Genomic DNA, 23,184 nt, shown 5'->3' on the forward strand with positions numbered 1-23,184 from the left:
GAGGCATGCCGGGAATCGTGGTCCTCTGAGCGCCGGCTGCCGCCATGAGCCGCCCAAGGCACAGCCCGGAAGAACTATTATTCCCAGCGTGCCCTGCGGCTACGGGGCAGTAGGAAGGCCAGAAAGGCTTTGTTCTCTGTCGGGCTGGGCAGAGGCAGGAGGGTCCCGCGGAGGATGGAGGAAAAACTCCCCAGCGGCATCAAGCCCTACCTGGACAAGCTCACCTTGGGCGTCACAAGGATACTGGGTGAGTGGCGCTGAGCTGCAGCCCCGCAGGGTGGGGGCAGGCCGGGGGCGGGGGTAGCCACCCGTTTGTCACAGCCTCCCCTGTGAATCGCGCTGCTGAGCAGCCTATGCACACGCACAGACACATCCTTGTTTCGGGAAGCAGCGGCAGGAATCCCGAATCTCCCGACTTTAAGGGTTCCATAAACACCAGAGAAGGAGAAACTGGCGTTTTATGAAAAATGATTTTACCTCTGAATGGTAAAAGGTCGAAGGGACCGCACAGGTGATGGATGCAGCCCCAGCCCTGATCCAGGGCAGGTTGCTCAAGGCCTTATCCAGCCTGGCCTTGAACGCTGCCAGGGATGGACATCCCCAGATTCTCTGGGCAAACCTGCCAGTGTCTCACCACCCTCTAAGTAAAAATTTTCCTAATACCCAACCCAAATTCCCCCTCTTTCAATTTGTATCCATTATTCCTTGTCCTCTCACTTACAGTTCATAATGAAGAGTCCCTCTCCAGCTTCCCTGTAGGCCCCCTCCAGATATTGCAATGTTCCTATGAGGTCTCCACACAACTTTCCTGTGTAAATTGTGCCTAACTTTGAACCTCTGTGATGATGTGGGGTGAGCAGGGAGCGTGCCTCATGAAGGGGAGTTCAGCATGGTTCATCAGTGTTCTGGTAGAAGGCCAATTTGTCAATCTGCTGGGGATCAAATCCCCATAAATAATTGCCCTGCAGCTCGTTCCCACACTGAGGCTTGTTCCACAAAATGCCCTGCTTGTAATTTCCAGGTTTTGCTCAGATATTGAGCCTTCTTGCGTCGCCTGAGCTCCCTCTGAAGTTCAGCAGGACTGCAAGGCATCCAAAGGAAGTATTCTCAGACAAAAACTTTATTCATATCAGTGGAATCACAAGGATTTGTGGAAGTATTTGTGTGTGCAAAGGATTTCAGCATTAGGCCTTTCATACCTCAGCAGCACAGAGCACAGGACTGTCTTATTTGTAAGGCTGAAAAGCCATGCATCTATCCCAAACCATGTGTGCAACAAGCTGCAGTCTTGGAATTTCTTCCTGGGAATCTTGGAGCCAAAATTGAGCTCTGTTATTATCTCACCCCAAAGAGGCATTGAGTTTCACCTGTTAACCTCAGTGTACCTGTAGTTGCACTGTATCTATGGTTGCACATGGGTTTGTATAGCTGCTCAAACAGATGAGATTAAAAGATCAGGGTTAAATTCTTTATCTGAGCTTCAGTGAGGACAGGATTTCACCCTCAATCTCTGATCAGTGTTGTCATACTCACTTAATACTGGACTTCTTGAGGTGGTGGGGTGGGTGGATTTTTTGTTTGTTTGTTAGTTGTGAGATCAGGATAAGGTTATCTCTGCTCTGTGAGTGAAACTGATGATGATCATCAGAGCAAAAGCTTCTTTGAAGTAGCTCTTTTCAAAAAATTACTGTCCTTGCCCACATTTTCACCACCCTCAGGTGCGTGAGAGCTGTGAGATGTGAGCTGTGTGCGAATGCTGTGTTGCCATATAAACTCTTTTGGGTATGTGTGTACACCAGCACGACGTGGCAATGCAGGTATGGCTCTGAAAGTCCTGCAACGTCCCTTTCACATGGAAGGCGTTTCCTGGTTTGTGTTTTCTTCTTTTTGTCTCTGTGTCGTTGACAACTTGTATTGTGCAATACAGCAGTCCATCACGGTGGTGTTTTACTCCACTTCTTTTCTCTGCCTCTCCACACCTGCTGGGAATTTGGCACATTTTTTCCAGTGAAGTAGTCTAAGGCATTTCAACTGTGCCACCAAATTAATTGCTTAGCTAATTGGGAAACATTACCAGTCTGTTCAGTGCTTGTTTCTTTCAAATAACAAAGGGTATCTCATTCAGAATGACGCCTTGCTCTGTATTTATTACTACTGGAAACTATCTTACTTTAAATCTTTTGGAAAGTCTCACGAAGTCACTTGATATTTTCTGCCTAGCATAAAGTACAATCAGGTATTGTTTTGTTGGTTTGGGGATTTTTTTAACTGTAGTCTCTGTAGAAGTCCCTACAAGAAGGGATATTTCTCACAAGCATTATGGAGTCTATACCTTGAGAGGCAAAAAGGGAGAGATCTTTCCCATTGCCAGTATTAATTTAGCTGATGTTCTGTGAGTAATAGAAAATTCCAGAAAGGTTTATTATTCATAACTAAGTCAGAATGAAAGGTGTTAGCTCTTCTGCCCAAGACGGAGCCACACTTCACTGTTAGCACTCTATATTAGATAAGAACATAACTATTAAAACATTTTAAAATTACGCTGAGTCTTTAGCCAACTTACAGGCAGTATTAGCAGTACTGTAAAGACTGAAAATCCTGTGATTTCCTGCTTCAGCTTTGTGTCACACCATTACATTGACTGTTTCTCATTAATAGTGCAAAGCGGTTTTGGGAGCTTCCAGATGAAATGTCCTAAAAATAGGGCGGAGTTTACTATGATCTTGACTCAGATTAATTTATAGGGTGTAGTCCGAAGAAGTTAAGCTTTTTCATGTATCTAGTTGCCACTAAAGTGGCTTCTTCATTTCTTCCATCTAGAAAGAAAAGCAATTAATTGCAAAATTTACCCAAATGGCGCTCCTGTCCATACCTACATGCATCTATTAAACATGGTCTTCAGTTCACCCACAGTATATTTTTAATATAATATTTGGGCTTTTAAGATGGAATTTCTCTTTCTTTTGATGTTGGATTTGGTTCAGACCTCTTTAGAAGTTGCATTCTCTCATTCCTAGACATCTTCTTTGACTGATACGACATTTAATCTTCTGTCATCCCAGCCAAGATGTTGTGCATGATGAATTAAACATCCCTGCTGTTTTCTTTGATCACAGAAATAACAATTACTCTGTTATTATAATCTCCTCAACATGTCATAAGGTTTGCATGGCTTAGATGGAAAAGACCAGTTAGGTAATTGATTCCACTCTCTTGTTCAGACAGCTTATATTTGAGCAAGAGACAGATTGCCCTGCCTTGGACCCACCTACCAGAAGAAACTTGGTGAAACATCGGAGTCTTCTCTATGTTGTGGGTCCCCCTTGGCCAGACAAATTTAACTATGTGACCAACTATGATTTTTTTTTGGTGTCTTTAACTTGGAGTTTGTTTATCTGATGCCATGTTTTATCTTCTCAGTTATCTGACAATGTAACAATCAATATTTCCAACTCAAGTGAAGTTTAGGCTTCCTGAAACTGAGTCCCACTCTTCCACCAACAGAACAGACAAGGCCAATGCTATTGATAGAATTAAAAGCCTAGCATTGAAGATAAAAAACAAACCAAAGCTCTCTAGTGCCTGCTTTTCCTGTCTGGTGCACTGTGTATGTTTTACCAGAAAGCAATTGTAATGTGTGTGACTGCTTTAGGGGCCAGTACTTTCACAGCAGAGCCAGTCTTAAAAGCCTTGCATAGTTACCACTTCTATTCCATAGCCCTGTCTGCTGGGCTTGCAGTTCCCACAACAATTTAGTAGTCTTTCTGGACTTGATCCAAAGAGAATTATCTCAGTGGGAATTATTTCAGTTGGCTGTGGATGACATAAAACATTACAAAATAGTAATTGTAAAGGAGTCTATTCTTCCATCACACACCTGAAAGCACCATGTGGCTTAGTATCTTACATTTATATAGCATTCTTTCCCATAAAGTACTCAGAAGATTTTTATAGATTGATACAAATTCAGTGCTTGTAACAAATTTTCATGTGTCCAGCTGAGGTTCCAGAGAATTGATGTTTGCTCATGCAGATCCCTTCAGCATGATCAGGTTCTGTGTCTGTCCAAACCCACTGAATCCAGAGCTGAAATGTGCCTGCCCTTGTGGAATAGGGTTGTTAGCAGTTCACAGCAGCACTGCACTACATCTTGTGCCCAGGTGAGGATATCCTACCCAACCAAAACCACAAGGCATGCTTACAATTAAAGATTCATAAAAATACGCCTCAAAACCCATCACTTATTTTTTATTTTCATTTTCCATAAAGCCTCTGCAAAAGATCACACCTTGAAGACAAATTGTGTGCCCTTACATCATAGAATGGTTTGAGTTGGAAGGGACCTTAAAGATCACCTTGTTCTAACCCCTCCCACCCTGGGCAGGAATGCCACCCACTAAATTAGTGTATGTGTAGATATATCATGATATGTACATATATATGTATTAAAAAAATCAAAGGATAACATTTTGTGCAGCACTAGACATCCTCATGCCTAGACATGCAAAGTACAGTTACAGACAAAAGAAAGTGACTGCTCAGTCACCAGTACAACACTTGCAATCATTAATGCCTTTTCCCTGGCTGTCACTCAGATTAGTTTGCAAAATTGTCTGTCTCGCAGTGTTGGTGTCACCCATGCCAGCTGCAAACATGCTCCTCTTTTCGTTTCAGAGACTTCCCCTGGAGTTGCTGAGGTGAATTTTGTGGAAAAGGAGCCAGCTGAACGCCACACAATCGTCTCTTGGGAACAAGTGAGTATTTTCCTGATAAAACTGCAGTGAGGTCAGTTTGAATGCACAGCAGCCCGTGGAGAATGCCAAATGCAACGGCAACCTTGTGTTTATGAGACAGCTTGTTACCAAGTTTGATGTACAGTGCAGCCTGAACAGGTGTTGTTGGGTTTTTCTTAATCAGGTATCACTCTTTTAGGCTGTCACATGCACCTGATCTGTTAGAGAAACATCATCAATGTGGGTACATTCAGCATGACAGCTCTAAAAAGAAACCACATAAGTGTAGTAGGCAGCTACAGTGGTGACTCAGTGGGGAGCAAACAGTCTTCTGACTCAAGTCTGAAAACATTTTCCAACTCCCTTTCAAATAAAATGAAGCAATGCATTATTATCCATGGCCATTAAAGGTAAAGGCCTCAAGCTGGCAAATAACACTGAGCTACCCAGTTTGTTCCAGTTATCTTTTTCTATTTTTAGTCTCAGCCATGCAATTTCTCATATCCCTTTCTTTCTCCTCCTCTTTGGCTGCCCAACCCAGTCTCTTGGCCAGGGCATGTCCTGTTGCCTGTTCTAGAAGACTATGAAAGGACACGTGCTACCTTTACTCTGCATCACCTGACCTTACTGCATCAGTCTGTGTGATCAGGGGGCTCCTGAAAACTGTTGTGTGACTCAGGGCATTTTCATTCCCTTTTTGGAATATACATAGCTTCATTAATCCCATGGCCATGGTTGAGTAACTGCTTGGTAGGTGTTGCTTGTGTAGGCATGGGACAGTAGAAGCACTGTGGGCTTTGGAAAGGGACATGGCAGGGAATGGAGTTGAGTGAATCACCCTGCCTCAGACCCTGGCTGTGGCCTAAAGCAGCTGCTCCCAGAGACTGCTCTTGTTACCACTGCATAAAATACCTTCCCCTTTGACACTGTGCCATTTACTGCTTTTCCTAAACAGTGAGGAAAAGTCTTACACTCGTTTTGATAACGCTCTGTTCCAATTAGTGACATTTATCAAGAACATATATAATATATATTTTTACATATATATATATATATTCCAGGTTGGAATGTATGTGGTGTAAACCTGTGTTACTTACTGAAACTTGTTCAGAAGTCAGCAGTTGTGGTCAGGGAGAAATGTCCTGTTTTTCAGGTTTGTGTAAACCGATCCCTGGTTTCCTGTAGCTGTTGTTCAGGTATTGGGTTACCTGAGCTGGAAAGTTTGAGGCACCATGACTGTAATCCAGCTCAGGTTGGGAACACAGAGTGATATTTGCTCATTCTTCTGTTGAGTGGAGAGGACTGCTTCTCCTGGACACAGTGCTCATTCCTCTCATTTTCAGGTGCTGCTTCTCCTCTAAACTAAAATGGGTTTATTTCACAACTGAGCTATTCTTGTGAAGCCAAACAAATGCTGTAGCTGAAGCACTTCATTCAAGAGAGGCCAAAACAAATTTCAGTTCCCACCCTCCCCCTCTACCCGGGAACAGACTAAGTCAATTGTGGAAGTAAATATTGAAAACTAAATGAGTACAGTTGTGTTGGACTTCTAATAGTGAAGGACTTGGTTGTCTGTTTCTTTGGTTTTGGTTCCCTTTGTGTTGACAAATTAAAGCTCCCTTCTCAAAAGGTAACTGGATTTTTTCCTTTTTTTTTTTTTCTTCCCTTGAGCTCTGGGGATGAAGTGTAAATCTAACCCAGTCTCCACAGTTGCAGGACAAAATGTCCTGCCATGATGATTAAGTGCAATGCACTCAACAATTCACAAAGCCGTTCCAGGATGAACTTGTACCTCATTTTTCCTGAAACTTGCCTTTCTTGAATTTGAATACGTTTGTTTTTATCAGATTTATGACCACTAGGTGGCAATACTTATACACATAATCATTTCTCCAAGGCTTAGATTTTTAAAAATATTTCATCAGAGTATATTTTTAACTTCCCTCTACATCTTTTGTTATGAAACTATTTGCAAACTTTTGAAGCTGTTTTTCTGTGATGTAGGAAAAACTGGTGAAAGTGTTCCCAAAACTACATTATTTTCCCCCCAACAACTTCACTCTCTCTCTTGAGACTCACCAAATAAAAGCTTTGTTCCTTAGATTATTGTTTAATGGAATCAATTTTTCCACTCCTATTTCAGTTTTGCAAGGAAAGATTGTTTTACTGAGAAAAAAATCCAGGTGTTCAGAAGCTCTTAAGAGAAAATCAACCTTTTAAAAATTATTAATTAACATATTATTTTATTCATGCTGGGTATATGCATTTTTTGTTTCCATCAGTATTTTAAATTGTGCTGTGCCGTGTTTGTGCTGCTATATAACTGGATACTGCTGTGTTTGAAAATCTCACCTTGCTGGGATTAAAATAATCTTTAAAATCTTAAGCTTGTTGAATGTCCCTTAGCTGCAGTGAAGCTTTGCAGGGGAAGCTGAGCTTCATGACAGGAGTTAGTGCAGTAAGGCTGTAGGAGAGAAGAGATTTTTTCCAGTGCAGAAAGAGCTGCTAAGTGTTACATGTCAGGAAATCAAGCTGGAAATCACTCCTGAAGAATTTATGAGAAATCAGCACATGCACAAAAATGTTTAAGGATTGCCAAGTGTACTTACATGGGTAAAGCATCACTTCCCCTAAAATTGTAGGCAGTTCGTTATATTTTAATAAAACCAGATTTTTCAATATTTCCTCATATTTAAACCTACTAAGATGTTAACTTTTCCCCAAGGTAGAGAGACAAGAATTACAAGAGGGAGTAGAGACAGAGTTACCTGGTCACCAGAAAACAAGTGCTAATAACTATATCAACCTTAGAAACCTTTCCCACTCCTAAAATTAGGCTGGCAATGGCCTTACTCTCCTCCACATGCAATTTTTAGAAATAGGTGTTACACTCCAATACTGCTAGGAGGCACTCTGGTGCAGTGTATGAATCACATTTTCTTTTTTGTGTCAGCTGGAAGAAAAATTAGTCACATCATTGTTTTGATTTTCAAAAAATAGAAAATTGCATTTTTGTTAGAGGGACACAGAGGTACTTGAGACCATTTCCGTTTGTTCTTCTCACTTGTTACTTGGGAGAAAAACCTGATCCACACGTGGCATTCAAGGACTTTCAGTACCTTTCAGGTGTTAGAAAGTGAGAAGGTTTCCCTCAGCCTCCCTTTCTCCAGTCTGAACACCCCAGGCTGCCTCAGCCACTCCTCTCACACCTGAGCTCCACACCCTTCCCCAGCTCCGTTTCCTTCTCTGGACACACTCCAGCCCCCTCAGTGTCCTTCTTGCTGTGAGCAAACAAAGCTGAGCACAAGATTCCAGGGGTGGCCCCCCCAGTGCCCCAGCCCAGGGGGATGGGCCCTGCCCTGCTCCTGCTGCCCACGCTGTTGCTGACACAAGCCCGGTGCCATGGGCCTTCTTGGCCCCTGGGCACACTCCAGCTCGTGTCCAGCCCCTGGAAACCAGCCCCTGCAGCTCCTTTCCCACTCAGCAGCGTTCCAGCCACGCTGTCCCAGCCTGGGGCTGCAGGGGCTGCTGTGACCCAAGGGCAGGACCCAGCACTGGGCCTGGCTGAACCTCACACAACCGGCCCTGGCCCATGGATCCAGCCTGTGCAGATCCCTCTGCAGAGCCCCTGCCCTCCAGCAGCTCAGCACTCACACCCAGCTTGGCCTTGTCCTCAAACTGACCACAGGAGCTCTTGATGCCCTCACTCAGATCTTCAATAAAAATAACAACCAGCACAGTACAGAGCCTCCAGTACAGAGCCCTGGGGGACACCACCAGTGACCAGCTGCCTGCTGCAAGTAATTCCATTCACCAGCACTCTCTGGGCCAGGCCAGCAGCCAGTTTTTAACTCGGAGAACGGAGCATCTTAAGCCACAAGCAGCTGGTGTCTCCAGGAGAATTCTATGGGATACAGTGTCAAAGAGTTTTCTAAAGTCCAGGAGGAAGTCAACATCCCTGGACTTTCCCCTGTCCACTAAGAGGGTCACTGTGTTACAGAAGGAGATTGGGTCAGGCAGATATGCCTTTGACAAACCCATGCTGGCTGGGCCTGATCCCCTGGATCTCCTGTAGGTGCCATGTGATGGGCACTCAAGATCTCCTGAGCTCAGGCTCACAGGCCTGTAGTTTCCTGGTTCCTCATTTGAACCCTTACACACCATCCAGGAACCTTCTGAGTTGCTCCCTCTCTACTGCCTAGTATTTCTAGCACACGTCTGGAATGTCATCATCCTTGCTTCTACAGCATCTCTTTTTGAGTCCAAATATGCATGCAGGGTGCACACCTTCAGCAGTCCTTCTTGGCATCCTTCTTGCCCTCCCTTAATATTTGCCAAGCCTCCTATCCCTGATTCCCATGAGCACAGGACCTACCCACCTTGAGCTTGCCTTGTGGCTGTGACTGTGGGAGAGATGGGGAAGTGGATCCAGCAGGGCCAGTGCATGAGGAAAGCTGTGTTTCTTCAAGCTGCATGATGGGGAGCAGGCTGGAGGACTTCTGGCAGGTAAATAGTGTTTCTTACACAGTGCTCCCGCTCTTGTTAAGCTTTATAACTTATTGAAAAACTGGCTGCACAACAATATCCTCAATATTTTCAAAGAGAACTTTGAAATCCTGTTCTCTGCAGCAGGGGATCAAGGTGATCTCCTGGGAGCTCCCCAGGTCAGATTTATTAAAGGTGCAAGAACATTTCAATATGTTACATAAATTAACGTCAATATTCACTGACAGCTAGGACAAACCAGCAATAAAACTGCAAGACATTAAGAAGAGAAAAGGGTGGCTGCTGATGTGGTCTATTTCTTGGAAGCTCTAGAAGTAACATGAATGCCTTCCTTCTCTCCCCAGAAGTTAGGTAAAACTTACTCAAGTTTTTAGAGGAGTCTCTCTAGAGCTGTGTGTTTTGATTGCTTTCTGTTTCTTTAGTGTATCTGCTTAAGAGACATTGTTTCAAGTGTTTCAAGTGAATTGCTGTGTATCAGGGTGCTTAGCTTTGGATCCATTTTCTAATTGGGTCCTGGCCTCAAAAATGGGATTCTCATATTTTCCTCTGTACTGTGGACTGTGCTTTCTTGGGAGACTATTTTGAGATATTACAGAGAGCAAAGAAAAGGAATAGACCTCTCACACCATATTAAGAACTTAGGTTATTTTGTTTTATGAGCTGATGAGTGTAACCAGATAACTGAAATGAAAACAGCTGCTTGCCAGGGCTGTGGTTAAGCCAAGTCTGACATTGTTATTTAGAAACAGTGTCTTTTATGGGACTGGAGAACACAACCCTGACAACTACCAGTTGAGCAAGAAGAACACAGAGTTTGATAAGCCATTTTTAGTATATAGTGTCGTGTTGCTCTGACTGCTGTCAGAAGATTACTGTTCTGATGTTGTACTCTCATGTGACTAAGCACGATATCACAGATCAGTCAATCCTTTCCATCAGATGAGAGAAATGGCTGTTAATGAAGTTTTTTATTTACAGGCCTTTTTCTATAGACCTCAGGCCTGCTCTGGTACTGCATTTTCTACCCATATATTTTGCACCAGTGTGGTTTAGAGAATCCTGAAATAAAATCAGAGAGCGGCCAGCTGAAGAAACATGCACATGCTTATCTTTTTCAAAAGGAGGATTCAGAGTATAAAACCTATTCAGATGTGATTTTTCTCTTCTCTTAGCTATATTTACTAAATTGGGCTGTGCCTGAGTTGTAGCAGGATTTATCTGGATACTACAGTGGAAGTTTTAAAACTTTAGATTTTGTCATGCTAGTGGGTCTGGTTCTCCTGCTTGGAGAAGAACACCCCACTGAAGCCAGGAGACCCATTCACATATGTGTTTTTACTGCTTCAATGAATTAGTTTGAATTGGGGGATTTGCAATGTAGTCAAAGTTATGTTAACTTTTGTACTCTGCTGAGGCTTCATAGCAGGTCTGTCATACTTTCTTTCTTCATAGTTTTAGCCATAGTCACTGTGCTTACAGGTACGCCTTGAAACTGGAAGTGATGAAAGCACAGCATGAAATTATAAATATTTAGGACTGAGGAGAACCACAGAAAAAGGTGTGTTTGTTAAAAGCATTTGAATAACTTCAGATATGTCCGTGTGGTTTACTGACCACCTTAAACTTACCACCAAGTCCTTAGCCATCAGCAGACTCTTGTCGTAGGATGGTAAATTCTTCTCAAAACAGCCTCTGCAGTGTCTGCAGAATTATCTGCTTTAAGGCCTGTGGACCCTGAAGATTTTCTCTGTCTGGATTAAGAAAGCTCTGAGCTCGTGACCAGGGTGCTTGATGAAGCAAATAAAGTGACCTGCCCTATTGCAAGCTGCAAAGCCATTAGTGTCTGGGACTCGTCAGTAGCAGTCAATCAACATTAATGCATGTGCTTTAAAAGTAAATTAACAAGCACAAGACTGTTGGCAGATTAGGTGCTCCTACACAGTATGTACACCCCAGTTTAGGAGACAGAGACTGTAGCAACCCAAAGAAAATGTCTGTGAATAAGGCTTTAACAGGCAGAAAGGCTGTTCAGGTCCTAGGGGAGGGAGGACATGTGAACAGGTTGAGACCAGCACCTTCCCTTCCCCAGCAGCTGATGACTAGAGGCCAACATTGCAGCTGGATTCACAGCTGGCAGGTTGCTCTTGTTGGATAGATACATGTCTCTTCTCTTAAAATGTTAACTAATGCATGCCCCAAGTGAAGCAGAGATGTTTGAACTGCATGTGCATCTTCCTATTCTTTAACTACTGTTTACTAGAATATTCTCTCTTTATTTAATGAAACAAAGAAGAGTAGTGCAGCCCTTGGGCAAGTCAGCATACACAGATTGTGGAACCTCCATCACAGGACACTCTCCTGAGTTTTGAGGTCTGATTCTTTTGGAGTCCTGAATGTGACTATTTCAAATTTGACCTGACTGGAGTCAATCTGGTTTTTTCTCTAAAACAGTTACAAACAGACCACCAGGTAACTCCTTTAGTCATGGTTTTTGCTTGTGTTATTAAAACTGGCAGCTTCCATTCTTTTAATTTTATGTACTTGACACTTCAGCAAGAGCTGAGGGTCCCTGGTCTGCAGCCAGTCCTGTCCCCAGGAGCAGGGTCTAGAAATGCCTACAGTTCTTTGGGCTTCTTTTTGTTCTGAGGATTAAGCCTTTATCCTTCCATCCTTGTATTTGCAGCTTAACTGAAGAGTCTAAGTTAAGAACGACACCTTCCACAACCAGCACAGGTATAGGAGAAGTTTTCTGGTTCCTAGAAACTTGAGCTCACTGGGGTTGCCTCTTTCACTGGTCGCTCAAAAGGAAGCAGGCTTAGGAGCCACAGCCATTCACTGAAGTTTAGAGGGATGAAGCCAGATCAGCAGATTTGTGAGTCTGGCTTTGCATGTGCTTGCACACATACCTTGTTAAGTGAAACATCAGATCTACTTGAGTATGTGCAGCTTTTGAGTCTATGCTTCTTACACCTCCTTGGAGCTGAAATCCCTCAGAAGAAGAGAGTCATTGTGCTAATATTGTACATGCTTTAGTGGAATCGGCAAGTATAATCTGATTTCACTTAAAGGAAAACCCTACTCTTTTAAACCATATATGTGAAAAAGCTGATTGTTCTGATTTATGTGAGTTTGCAGTGGCTGCTAATCTCAAAAGGTAATACAATATCTCAGTTTGGGAACAATGCTGTAATAGTTTTGTGATGACTAACTGTTAATTGTGAAATTTGCCCAAGCTACCTTTGTTAAGACTAGCAGAGTCCCAAGAAATATGCAGTTTGTTTCTCAAGGCTTTAGAATGAGATATTTGAACTGATTTGAGTCACCTTGGAATTAAGCAAGAAACTTGGTGGCAAATATTTCTGTACCAGTTTTCAGTTGTTATCAGGGTTTGAGGCATGTTCTGCATTTTCCCATTACACTTTGATTGTAATTTGCAGAAAAACTCCTGTGTATTACCTGAGGATTTAAAGAATTTCTATCTGATGACCGATGGCTTCCAGATGACCTGGAGTGTGAAGACCGATGGTGAGTCCCTGTGTTCTCCTCCACTGACAAGCTCAATTCATTGCAACCAGCCCTTCCTTTGCAGAACCTCTTTAATTTCAAACTTACTTTCTGCACAATCAATACACATCTCTCAGGGCAAAATCTATTGCTTGCATGTTCTGGCATCGCACAGAGGAGGTGCATACGCTCTTTCTTTCTGGGAAGAAACTAATTATTCATGACATAAATTCTGCCCTGTAATACACTGACAACTGTTGACACTCAGATGTAGGTGTATCATTTAAACCTCATACCTAACTCCCTCTGTAGTTCATGTAGAGAGAAACAGCTGTAGCTCAGTATCCCGTCATAAATAAGTAGGAAGAGTCACCCTCTGATAAAATGTGTATGTACACGTTGGAGCCCAATTCTGCTTTCCACCCTCTAAAGTCCAAGCTTTTGTTTGGCAAAAATCAGGTAGTTTGCTCACTCTGCAGCTGTTATCCTGGCTCTCATTGCCTTCAGGCAGGGTTCTCCAATCGGGATGTGGACCCTGCTCACTTCTGGAGATGGGTGTCTAATGCAGAGTCTTCCTCAGGAAGTAAATGGCATTTCAGAGACAGTTCACATCAGTGCCTTAGCACCTGCATGACTTCCATCATGTTTCAAGTGGGACTAATGACCTCTGAGGAGTCTTGTTTTCAGGGTTCACAAGTGCACAGAGACCAAGACTGCTGGTACCACTGTCTTGTTTGAGCAAACATCCAGCAGTGCCTTCTGAGACCCTTCACTGTTCAGCACGTGGCTGAACAGGGTGCTTGCTGCCTTAATGTCTGGTAGCATTGTGAGTCCTCAGAAACACGGACAAGTCCTGTAGGATTCTTTCAGGAATGTTGATGCACTGATAAAGTCCTCTGTGGAGGTGGGAACCAGGAGGATGTACCCTAAACATACATGGAGTGGAAGAGGACAAGCTGCCCAGAAAGCTGTGCATGTGTGGTGTGGTTTCTGATAGGAAGGGCAGTAGCAGGGAAAGAAGCTTTGAGGAAGAGGCTGTAGCTGAAATCACATAGCCAGGATTTTTAATTTTTCACAGGACTAAGCTAACAGCTGCAGGACAGTCCTTGCCAAAAGTGTAATTCCCATACCTTTACAGCTCTGAGATGGTTTTGCATCACATGTAAGTGGAAGTCTGTATTTGAAAAAGCCTCATTTTTACTCTTGTAGAGTCTTACTTAAGTTAAATGTCCAAATCTTTTGGGTGTAATGATTCTTCACCTCACAGAGGTTGATATTTGGAGGAAAATAAATGCCCCCCATGCCTTCTTGACACTGGATGTGATTAGTGATTGGTTTTGTTGCAGATAGCCCGATGCCCCTGGGCTCCATGGTGATTAACAGTGTCTCCAAGCTGTGTAGGCTTGGGGGTTCCTCTATGTACACTCTGCCTAGTGCTCCAACTCTCGCTGACCTGGAAGATGACACAGACGAGGAAGGTAAGGCACAGTTAACAGGCTAGAAAACCTGCTCTGTCTCATCCCTTTTGTTCTGTTAATGTTAGAATACAGCACAAGATGCGTGGACCAAACACTTTCCCCCAGGTTGCTCAGAGCTCCCTCCAGCATAGCCTTATACACTTCCAGGGTTGGGGCATCCACAGTTTCTCTGGGCAGCCTATGCCAGCGCCTCATCACCCTCACAGTAAAGAATTTTTTCCGATATCTAATGTAAATCTGCCTTCTGTCAGTGTGAAGCCACTCCCTCTTATTCTGTCACTAAATATCCTTGTAAAAAAGTCCCTCTCCATCTTTCTTGTAGGCTCCCTTCCAAGTACTAGAAGGCCACAGTTAGCTCACCCTGAAGCCTTCTCTTTTCCAGGCTGAACAAATCCAATATCTTAGCACCTCAGCTATCCCCCATGGCAGGCAAATTGGAACAAAAAGATCTTTAATGGCCCTTCCATTCTACAATACAGCAACAGAAAAGGTCACTCCAGCTAGATGGGGATTACTTGGTCTAGCAGCCTGGTTTACAGAAGGGTGTCCCTGTCCATGTCAGGGCAGTTGGAGCAAGATGATCTTCAAGATCCATTTCCATCCCAAACCATTCTGTGATTCTGTGACTTTCTGTCTCCTGGGCAGGATCTATTATGTGTCTGATTAGTTCCCTACAGCCTTGGCAGGTAGGTCTGTATGATGTGAATGTCATGGGGATTAGTGTTATTTGCATCCTCTTTTAACAGCCTTTCCCTGTTTAAACTTTCACCTGAGCCTTGCTCGAGTGATTCAGTTTCCAAAATCTTTGTGTGCTTAAGGTGTTCAATGAACAAAAGATAACAGGTTTTGTTTTGGTAGTGAAGACAGCTGGAATTGGAAAAGTAACTGGTATATGTACATATAACTATGAGGCTACCCTGTCTAAAAATGCTGGGAATGCTGCTATTTGGAGAGACTAAAAAAGAAAAAGAAAGCCCACTCATTTTGTCAAAGCTCTCATATCCAGCTGAAAAAATCAAGAGGATAAGAACACAGCCAGGTGTCAAACCAATTTCTTAAAAGAATGCTATTTGATTTCAGTCTTGTCTCTACACCTCTATAAGCTCTTCCAGCTTCTAAATGTGGTTTAAAGTAGTTTTGACATTCCAGTTTGGCTGCAGTCCTAGAAATGCTCAGTGATGGTTGAGGGTCTCAGGTTGAATAAGAGTCAAATGTGGTTGTTGAGAAGGAAGCTGATGTCGCACTGGAATGTATGGAGAAATATATATGTCTGCAATTTCATTGAAGTCTTGTCCCAAGAGAAAAAGACTAAATTGTTCTTCCTGTCCTCCTTAGAAAAAAATAAATCAGGACAAAAAAAAGGGAATCATATATACAACAGAAATAATGGGCTTCAATTGTAGCAGGGAAGATTCAGGATCCATGAGGAAAACTTGTAAGTGATAAGTGATGGATTTGGGTTGAGTACTTAGAGATTATGCCTGTGCCTTCTCTAACACTGGAGAACTTTAACAAAAGATTAGACAAACCTCAGGGGTGACATCTGTAAACCTTGACTCTCTTCATGCCAGGGAGGAAATAGAAGTCAGCTTATCTATTTTCAGCCATCTAATTTTGACTCTGTGTTTGTTTTCCTAACAGAGATTAAAATTTTACTCACTTTTTTGGGTGGTTTTGCTTGGTTTTATTTTAAACATCGGGAACTTAATAATTTCCAAGAAGTATAAATGTAATAGTTTGATTCAGTTCTTCATCAGCTGATTTATTAATGTATAAAACAGATAGACTCTTTACAACTGAGTCACAGTCAGTTTTCCAAACATGTTTCATAAATTTTTCCTTGGTTTCAGGTAATGGAGACAAACCAGAGAAGCCACACTTTGATTCTCGTAGTCTTGTCTTTGAATTAGACCCATGCAATGGGAATGGGAAAGTCTGTCTTGTTTATAAGCATGCTGAACCAGGTAAGACTGAAAAAAGGAAAGTTATCTATCTCTTATTGTGGATTGTATCTGGAGGCCACATATGGAGAGTTATCTTGTATTTCTGATCTTCTTTGCCGTTTGTAAGTGAAACTTTTACTGCGGTGTCCTTCAGTCTCCACTGAAGTCAGGAGCTAAATCTTAACTAACAGATCTAACATTTTCACTTCTTTTGGTGCTGGAGTCTGAGTTATAGTTTATGATTTCTGCATGTATAGAAACAGGGCAGTATTCACTTGTAACCTACAGACAATTGAGTTGAAATAATGCAGAGCTCTGCTAGTCTGGTTACTTGCATGTCTTGGAACAAAGCCGTTACATTTTGATGAGAAAGGGTATAACTGCTTAGAAACAAAGTCAGATGGTAAAAAAGCTGAGACAGAATTAGACTGGGTCTTCCACTTTGTGTATGGATGCTGGATCTCCAGGTGCCTAACTAGGCCAAAATGTGGCAGGAATGGTTAATGGGAGCTGAGCTGTTTGTTCTGACAGATACAGAGGTAACTGTTACCAGTGAGAGAGTAGTGAAACACCTAAGGCACTTGTAAAATAGGTGTCATCTGACACAGTGCACAGGTCACTAGATGTATGTGTGTTTACTGTGTAGGGTTGTGCAGTTGCAATATACAGGTTCTTAAGAAAAATCTTGGGTTATTATCTTGTGCCTTTCATTGTGTGTGACCACAAATGCCATGGCAGGAAGTTCTTGTCCTCTTGCCTCACCGTGTTAGTGATTTCAGCACATGCAGTGGATAACCTGGGCAAGGGAAGGGAGCATTGGTTACAGGTATCAATGTCAACACAGGGACAGTGTGTTTAAATGACAGTGTTCACCATCTCAATCTCCCTTGAAAAAGAAAAAAACCTTTTTATGCTACAAAGGGTGTCACCACCAGAGAAATATTTGATCACTGTGGAAAGATTTTGCAAAATGTGTTTTTGTTGGCAGCACATACTACTGTGACTTCCAGACTCTGGACTCTATTCAGTAATCCAGATCACTGACAATTGAGTTAGTTGCTTTTTACTTTGTGGGGTGGATAAATGTTTGCCATAATTGTACTTTGAACATATACTACAAAGTTGCTGATGTCCAAGAATGTTCCATGTAGCATGTCACTCCCAGGTTGTGAAGGAACAGCATTGCATTCCTTGTCCAGCACACAGCTTGTCAAATACCCCATGCAGTGGGTGAACACTGGATGATGGGTAGGACACAAAAGCTTATAGTAAATAGGGCTGAACAGTAAAGAGTCATCACATCAGGCTGACAGCTGGTCACTGTGGGGTCCTGCAGGGCTCCATCTTGGGCCTGGTGCTCTTCAGTATCTTCATGAACAGCTTGGACACTGGACTGGAAGCAGTATTGTTTCTCCATTATACTAAACTGGGAGGTGTTGATGTCTCCCTCGAAGCCCGTGCAAAGTGACCTCAACCAATAAGAGAGATGTGAAACCACCAACCATATAAAGTTTAACAAAGAGAAGTTCTGGATTCTGCACCTGGGCTGGAACAAGCCTGGAGGTACATAAAACAGCCCTTCTGATGAGTGTGTTGTGTCTCCCACCTGACAATGGCCAGGGGTTAATCTTAATACTGCAAAGCAACAGTGTAATTTGTGCTTGTTTTATTCTAGTGGTCTCCCCAGACACAGAGATCTGGTTCCTGGACAGAGCTCTGTATTGGCATTTCCTGACCAAAACCTTCACGGCCTACTACCGCCTGCTCATCACCCACCTGGGTCTGCCACAGTGGCAGTATGCCTTCACCAGCTATGGGGTCAGCCCCCAGGCCAAGGTAGGACAGGAGAGTCCAGCCTGTCAGTATTTTTGCATAAGTATAGACTGCAAAAACATCTTCTCACCTTTTGGCAAGCTTCTGTCAGCTCGGCCTCCCTTCTGAGCCACAGAATGGACCACAAGTTTTTCCCTTGTAACATGTTAACAGTAGTATGTTTCACAGTAATTTGAATTCACTAATATTGTGTTAACCCTAATTTTCTCTCAGAAGTTGGGTCTTGATAAAAATTATGCCCAAAAAAAGGCAATTTCAAGTCCTAGAGGTAGTTACAGAAGACCTCTACATAAACCCTTGTGAGCATTCCAATCACTTATTATTATTAAAATTACTATTCTGCCATGCCAAAATCCTGTTGTTAGAGGCTTCTGCTGTTCTTCTGTGTTTGACTGGGCCTTCAGCCCTAACCCTGCCTCCATCCTGTGAGAGATCAGGGAATGGAGCTGATGATCCTACTGGACACAGCTCATAAGCCAGCACAGTGTCTGTGCACCTTGGCAAGGCCTGTTGGAACTGGCGTGTCCTGCACTTCACCCAGTCACATCAGCTGTCTTACCAGCTTGAGATTCCCTAGTCTTGTGTGCACATCAGAATTGCTAAAATCACTCCTGACTTCCCATCAAACAGTGGCTCTAGAATTTGGGTTTTTTTCCATTCCTGATGCCTTCCCTGTTACACTGCACTGGATTTTATCAGTCAAGGCTATGAACATGGCACTGTGCTCTGCCTTTCTGTAACATTCCTGCTATAAATATGTTATTATGTTCAGTATATTTGCAAACCTTAAGAGGAACCATTCATATATTCCCTAATCATTTGCAGCCCCTGTTGGTTAAAATCCTCCTAGTTTGTTAACCATTATCATTTTAAAAGTTTCCAAGGGGGAATATTAAAGCTGTTTTCCACTAAGCAGTACATTAATAGATGATTATCTGTATTTTGGTGTTGAACTTCTCTGTGTCCTGCTCAACACTTTGCTGATGATTTCATTTTGATTTGTACTACCATAACTACTATAGTTTTATTTCCTAACTTTGTTAATGGAAAAATAGAAAATCAGAAACAGAAACAATAAGACAAACAAACAAAACTTTGTGTAAGGAGTTTAAAAAATTCACTATTTTACGTATGAAAGGGGAAGGAAGGTTATATTTTGACAAATCCAACTAGTTGGTTTTCAGTTTATAAGCACATTTAAATTCCAAAAGTTTTTTTAATCCTTTCTGCTTATCTGAATTTAAATAAATGTCATTTCGTTTCATCCCCTCCTTCTGCTTTTCCTGTGGTGTAAATCAGGATTTGCTCTTGATAGGAGTTACACTGCAGGAAAGGTGGTGTTAGGATTGTGTCTGGTTCTCCTCTTCCCTATCTGGAATGCAGTTCCAGGACTGGGGCTGTAGCTGTGCCTTGTGTATCCTTATCACAAGCACTCTTCCAAGTCCTGTGAACTGCAAACTGATAAGTGGCATAGGATTAAGATCAAGTCTTGGGGAAGATGGGGAGCAAAGTGGAATTGTTTAACTGCAGTTTGAATTTAACCTGTTTCTTCCCCACCATGCTGCCTTTCAGCAATGGTTTAACATGTATAAACCCATAACCATCAACACAGCACTCCTGTCTGAAGAAGCTGATTGCTTTGTGAACAAGCTGGACCCCAATAAGGTATTTAAAAGCAAGAACAAAACTCCAGTGCTCAAGAAAAAGCAACCTTCACAGCCACCAGGCTCCCAAAAGAGTCAAACAAGCATGACCTCTGCCAAGACATCCTCACTAGCTGGGAATTCTTCAAGGAAGTGAGCCCACCAGATCTGACCCTGGACAACATTTGCAATAAGCTTTGATGTTTTCTGCTGCAGAGTGTCTGTGGTTCAGACCAAGTTCCTTGTGCATGAATAGATGTGCCCATGGGAAGCACATTGCAGCACTTGCATGAAATATAGCCACGATGTGATGTAGTTCCTGGAGGCTCCCAAAAAAAAAATGGATACATCAGTTTTATTCCCTTCTGCTACCTGCAGCATGTACTTTTCAGAGGACACGAAGAAACCTTAGATGTCAGTGCTCCATAGAGAAGCTTTTGTTCCTGTACAACTGTGACAGTGAAATGAAAGCAAATGTAATTCACTGTAACTTTAACCAGACCCATGTTGAAGTAGAGGGTGTGAAGATGTTTCTGCCACGTCCTTTGAAAGAAAACTGTCCTGACCTTGCATGCTGTAGGAACAGGCTGCAATCCACTGAACACAGAAGTATCTTTCACTCCAGATAGAATCAGACTCTGCACTTCCCTGTGCTTCATCCAACTTCTGCTCTGAGATTCATGGTACAATGGGACTTGTGACTTCCATGTCTCTGCATTAGCCTAGCCACTCACTCTGCAGCCCAGACCTCTTTTTGGCCTTCGTGGTTGTCCTAGATTGCAAGGCAGTATGTGTATTCTATTTGCCATCTGTTAGAGGTGTGGCAGTTATCTTCTGTTATTGTTGTCATCATATTGCAAAAGTTCCATACTGTTGTCTCCTTATCACAAAATCTCATACCTTCTTGGTGTTTTCTGGTAGGCAGCTCCTCAGAGCACTCACTGACTCTTTCTTCCTCACAAAGTAGCCAAATGACTCCAATTCCTCTCAAATAGCCAACCCACTCTTTTATAGCACTCTTCTCACTGGTCACTGCTGTGGCCTGTTAAAGTCAGGCCTGTTCCTAACCTTTGGTAAATTGGCCCAGCTGCAACTCCTTAGGGGTGAGGTTACTTTCTGCACTACCTTTATTTTTTTATATTCTATCCTCCCACATGTTAATTGGGCAGTTTTCTTTGTCTCTTCCAAACTGCAATCCTCCCTCCAGGATGATTAATCTGCTGTTAATGGGTTCTTGAGTTTCACTGTATGACTGATAAAATTACAGCATCCCATTGTGAGATGCTCCACCCAGGGGGAGGAGCCAAGCATTCCTAACTGGATATAATCTGAGATTTTGGGACACCAGAACAGCCTTTCCACTGTATTCCCAGAAGAGCAGCTGCCTTTTCCACTGGATCTTCAAAGAAAGACTACACCCTTCTACAGGATCCCTGCTCCAACAGAACCACACCTGCTGCTCCAGGAGGACTGCAGCAAGCATTCCAACTGGACTGCTACCAAAACCCTCATCAACGGGGTGTCAGGTTGTATGCTGACTCTCTCAGTGTTGTTTTGTGCTGCATTATTTTATATTTATTTTCTTCCCTAATAAAGAACTGTTATTCCTGCTCCCATATGTTTGCCTGAGAGCCCCCCTTAATTTCAAATTTGTAACAATTCAGATGGAGGGAGTTTGCAGTTTCCTGTTCAGGGGAGGCTCTTGCCTTCCTTAGCAGACACCTGTCTTTTCAAACCAAGACAGTGCTGTATCTTTTCAAATGGTGACACGATTTGCCGTAATCCTGAAGCCAGAAGCAGCAATCCTTTGTTGCTTCCCTTTATGGGAACTGCTGAGCAGAGAGTCAATGGTGTTGAGTCCCATCAGCCAGGAGGACTTCTTGGTTTGTCACACATTCATTTGCAAAGCTGACCATTGAAACAGACACTTTTCAGTTGGGCAGGATCTCACCAGGGGCCACTGAGATCCTACAGCCTTAGAAGCCCCTGATGCTGTTTTCTGTACTGTAAGTTTTCGGGCTAGAACTGCACTTTAACCCATTTACTGCTGGTTTTCAGTTACTCCTGTTTGTTTCTATTACTTTTCTATGCTATTTTGTCTTCCAAATACACTGGAATCATGGCAGCACCCAACACATTTTGTGCCTGAATGTGGAAATCGAAATCACTGTCTTCAAGCATTGACTATTTAAACAGCATCATCTCTAATTTTTGAATAACCACCACATAATTACACAAGACAAACCTACCTCACAGGGATGTTGTGAGGCTTTCATGAGTATGTGTATGGCCTTCAGAAAGATGAAGCCATCCTGTAAGTGCTTAATTGTATTTTAATAAATATTTGAGTATTTTCCTCCAAAATGATTGGGTATTTGAAGGTGCTTTGGGGAGCACTTGGACATGGGATGCAAAGGCAAGAGCAGTGTTCAGGATGGATTGTTTGAGGTGCTTCTTCAAGGCATTAGAGAATCTCTCCCTGAGAAGGGATGGGTTACAGTGCTTTTAGCTTATCCTTCTTGAGCTACTCAGAAATTCCCAGTTTATTTCACACAGGCCAGAAGACTGAACTTTGTGGCAGCTGTTCTACTTCTGGCCTGCAGTCACTGTGCAAAATCTCTGCAGCCACCAGCCCATGCTCATGTACATTTTGCTTCTCCCAGCACTGCCAAAGGCCCACCTTCAAATGCCATTGCTGCATTGCCCCTCTCTGCCACCCCCACATGACAAGAAATCCTCTGGTGCACCCTCTCAAGCCCATGTGCATCTTGAGACAGGTGAAGATCTGTTGCAGCTGCTCTTACTGACATAAAGTGAGCCCTAATGAGAAAGCACACATGTCAGTACTTCCCACCCTACCCCACCCCAGCCCATAGCAATACCTCAGTTATGCTTTTAATATCGGGGTGGAAATGACCATTAAATCCAGCAAAATGCCCTTTTCTGGAATTCTGTGCAGTAGTGATGTTCTGTCACTTCCTGTTATGGAGAACTGTGTTGTTTATTCATGGCACCCAGTTATGTGCTTGACATACATGCCATACTTGCTTAAGCACTTCCTAGAAAAGTTGAGACCATTGTCACCCTCCTGGGAACAGGCAGCTTCCGATTGTGTTGTGCCTCTAACCCAGTGACACCTCAAGCTTGTAAGGCTGTTGCAGGCCCACTTCCTCATTCAGATGAAACTAGCAGAATTCCTGCAGTAGCAGGGCATGGTCTTACATTTCTCATGCATTCAGGATAGGAAAAAAGTAAGGGGGGCAGTTTGTTCAAGTTTTTGGAGACCCTGTCACAGTTCTCTGACTTCTTTCCTGTGGTGGTAGTTGGTGTAGCTGAAGTCTAGAATGTCAGTACATACATGGTTCTTTGCTCTCAGCATGTTCCAGCAGAACTGTGGCAGGATTCAGGAGACTCTGTAGTATGCTTTAGTAATTTTTTAATGCTTCCTGAATGTTCAGATCAGAAACACCCAAAAAAAAAAAAACAAGCACAAAAAAACCCCAAACAACTCAACAGGTTCATGTTTCTATTTTAGACTGCTCTT

At 42.9% G+C, this 23,184-nt stretch overlaps 1 protein-coding gene across 1 annotated transcript; it reads left to right on the forward strand.

The window, feature by feature from the left end:
* Positions 1-100: 100 nt before the first annotated feature.
* TPGS2 (tubulin polyglutamylase complex subunit 2) lies at positions 101-22,519 on the forward strand. The gene is made up of 7 exons (XM_064403011.1): positions 101-247; positions 4,675-4,754; positions 12,677-12,764; positions 14,090-14,221; positions 16,072-16,185; positions 17,840-18,000; positions 19,570-22,519. Exons 1-7 carry the CDS (start codon positions 175-177, stop codon positions 19,795-19,797), a joined length of 876 nt encoding a protein of 291 aa, XP_064259081.1. The 5' UTR covers positions 101-174; the 3' UTR covers positions 19,798-22,519.
* The last annotated feature ends 665 nt before the right edge of the window (positions 22,520-23,184 follow it).

Source organism: Passer domesticus, chromosome Z (genome assembly GCF_036417665.1).
Source record: "Passer domesticus isolate bPasDom1 chromosome Z, bPasDom1.hap1, whole genome shotgun sequence".
In the NCBI taxonomy this organism is placed as follows: domain Eukaryota; kingdom Metazoa; phylum Chordata; class Aves; order Passeriformes; family Passeridae; genus Passer; species Passer domesticus.

What these genes read in the sequence shown, in the direction of transcription:
- TPGS2 (XM_064403011.1), top strand. Translation starts at nt 175, where the DNA reads ATGGAGGAAAAACTCCCCAGCGGCATCAAGCCCTACCTGGACAAGCTC. An exon ending in CTGGAGTGTGAAGACCGATG is followed by an intron (nt 12,765 to 14,089) that starts GTGAGTCCCTGT and finishes GTTTTGTTGCAG; the next exon opens with ATAGCCCGATGCCCCTGGGC. An exon ending in GGGTCAGCCCCCAGGCCAAG is followed by an intron (nt 18,001 to 19,569) that starts GTAGGACAGGAG and finishes GCTGCCTTTCAG; the next exon opens with CAATGGTTTAACATGTATAA.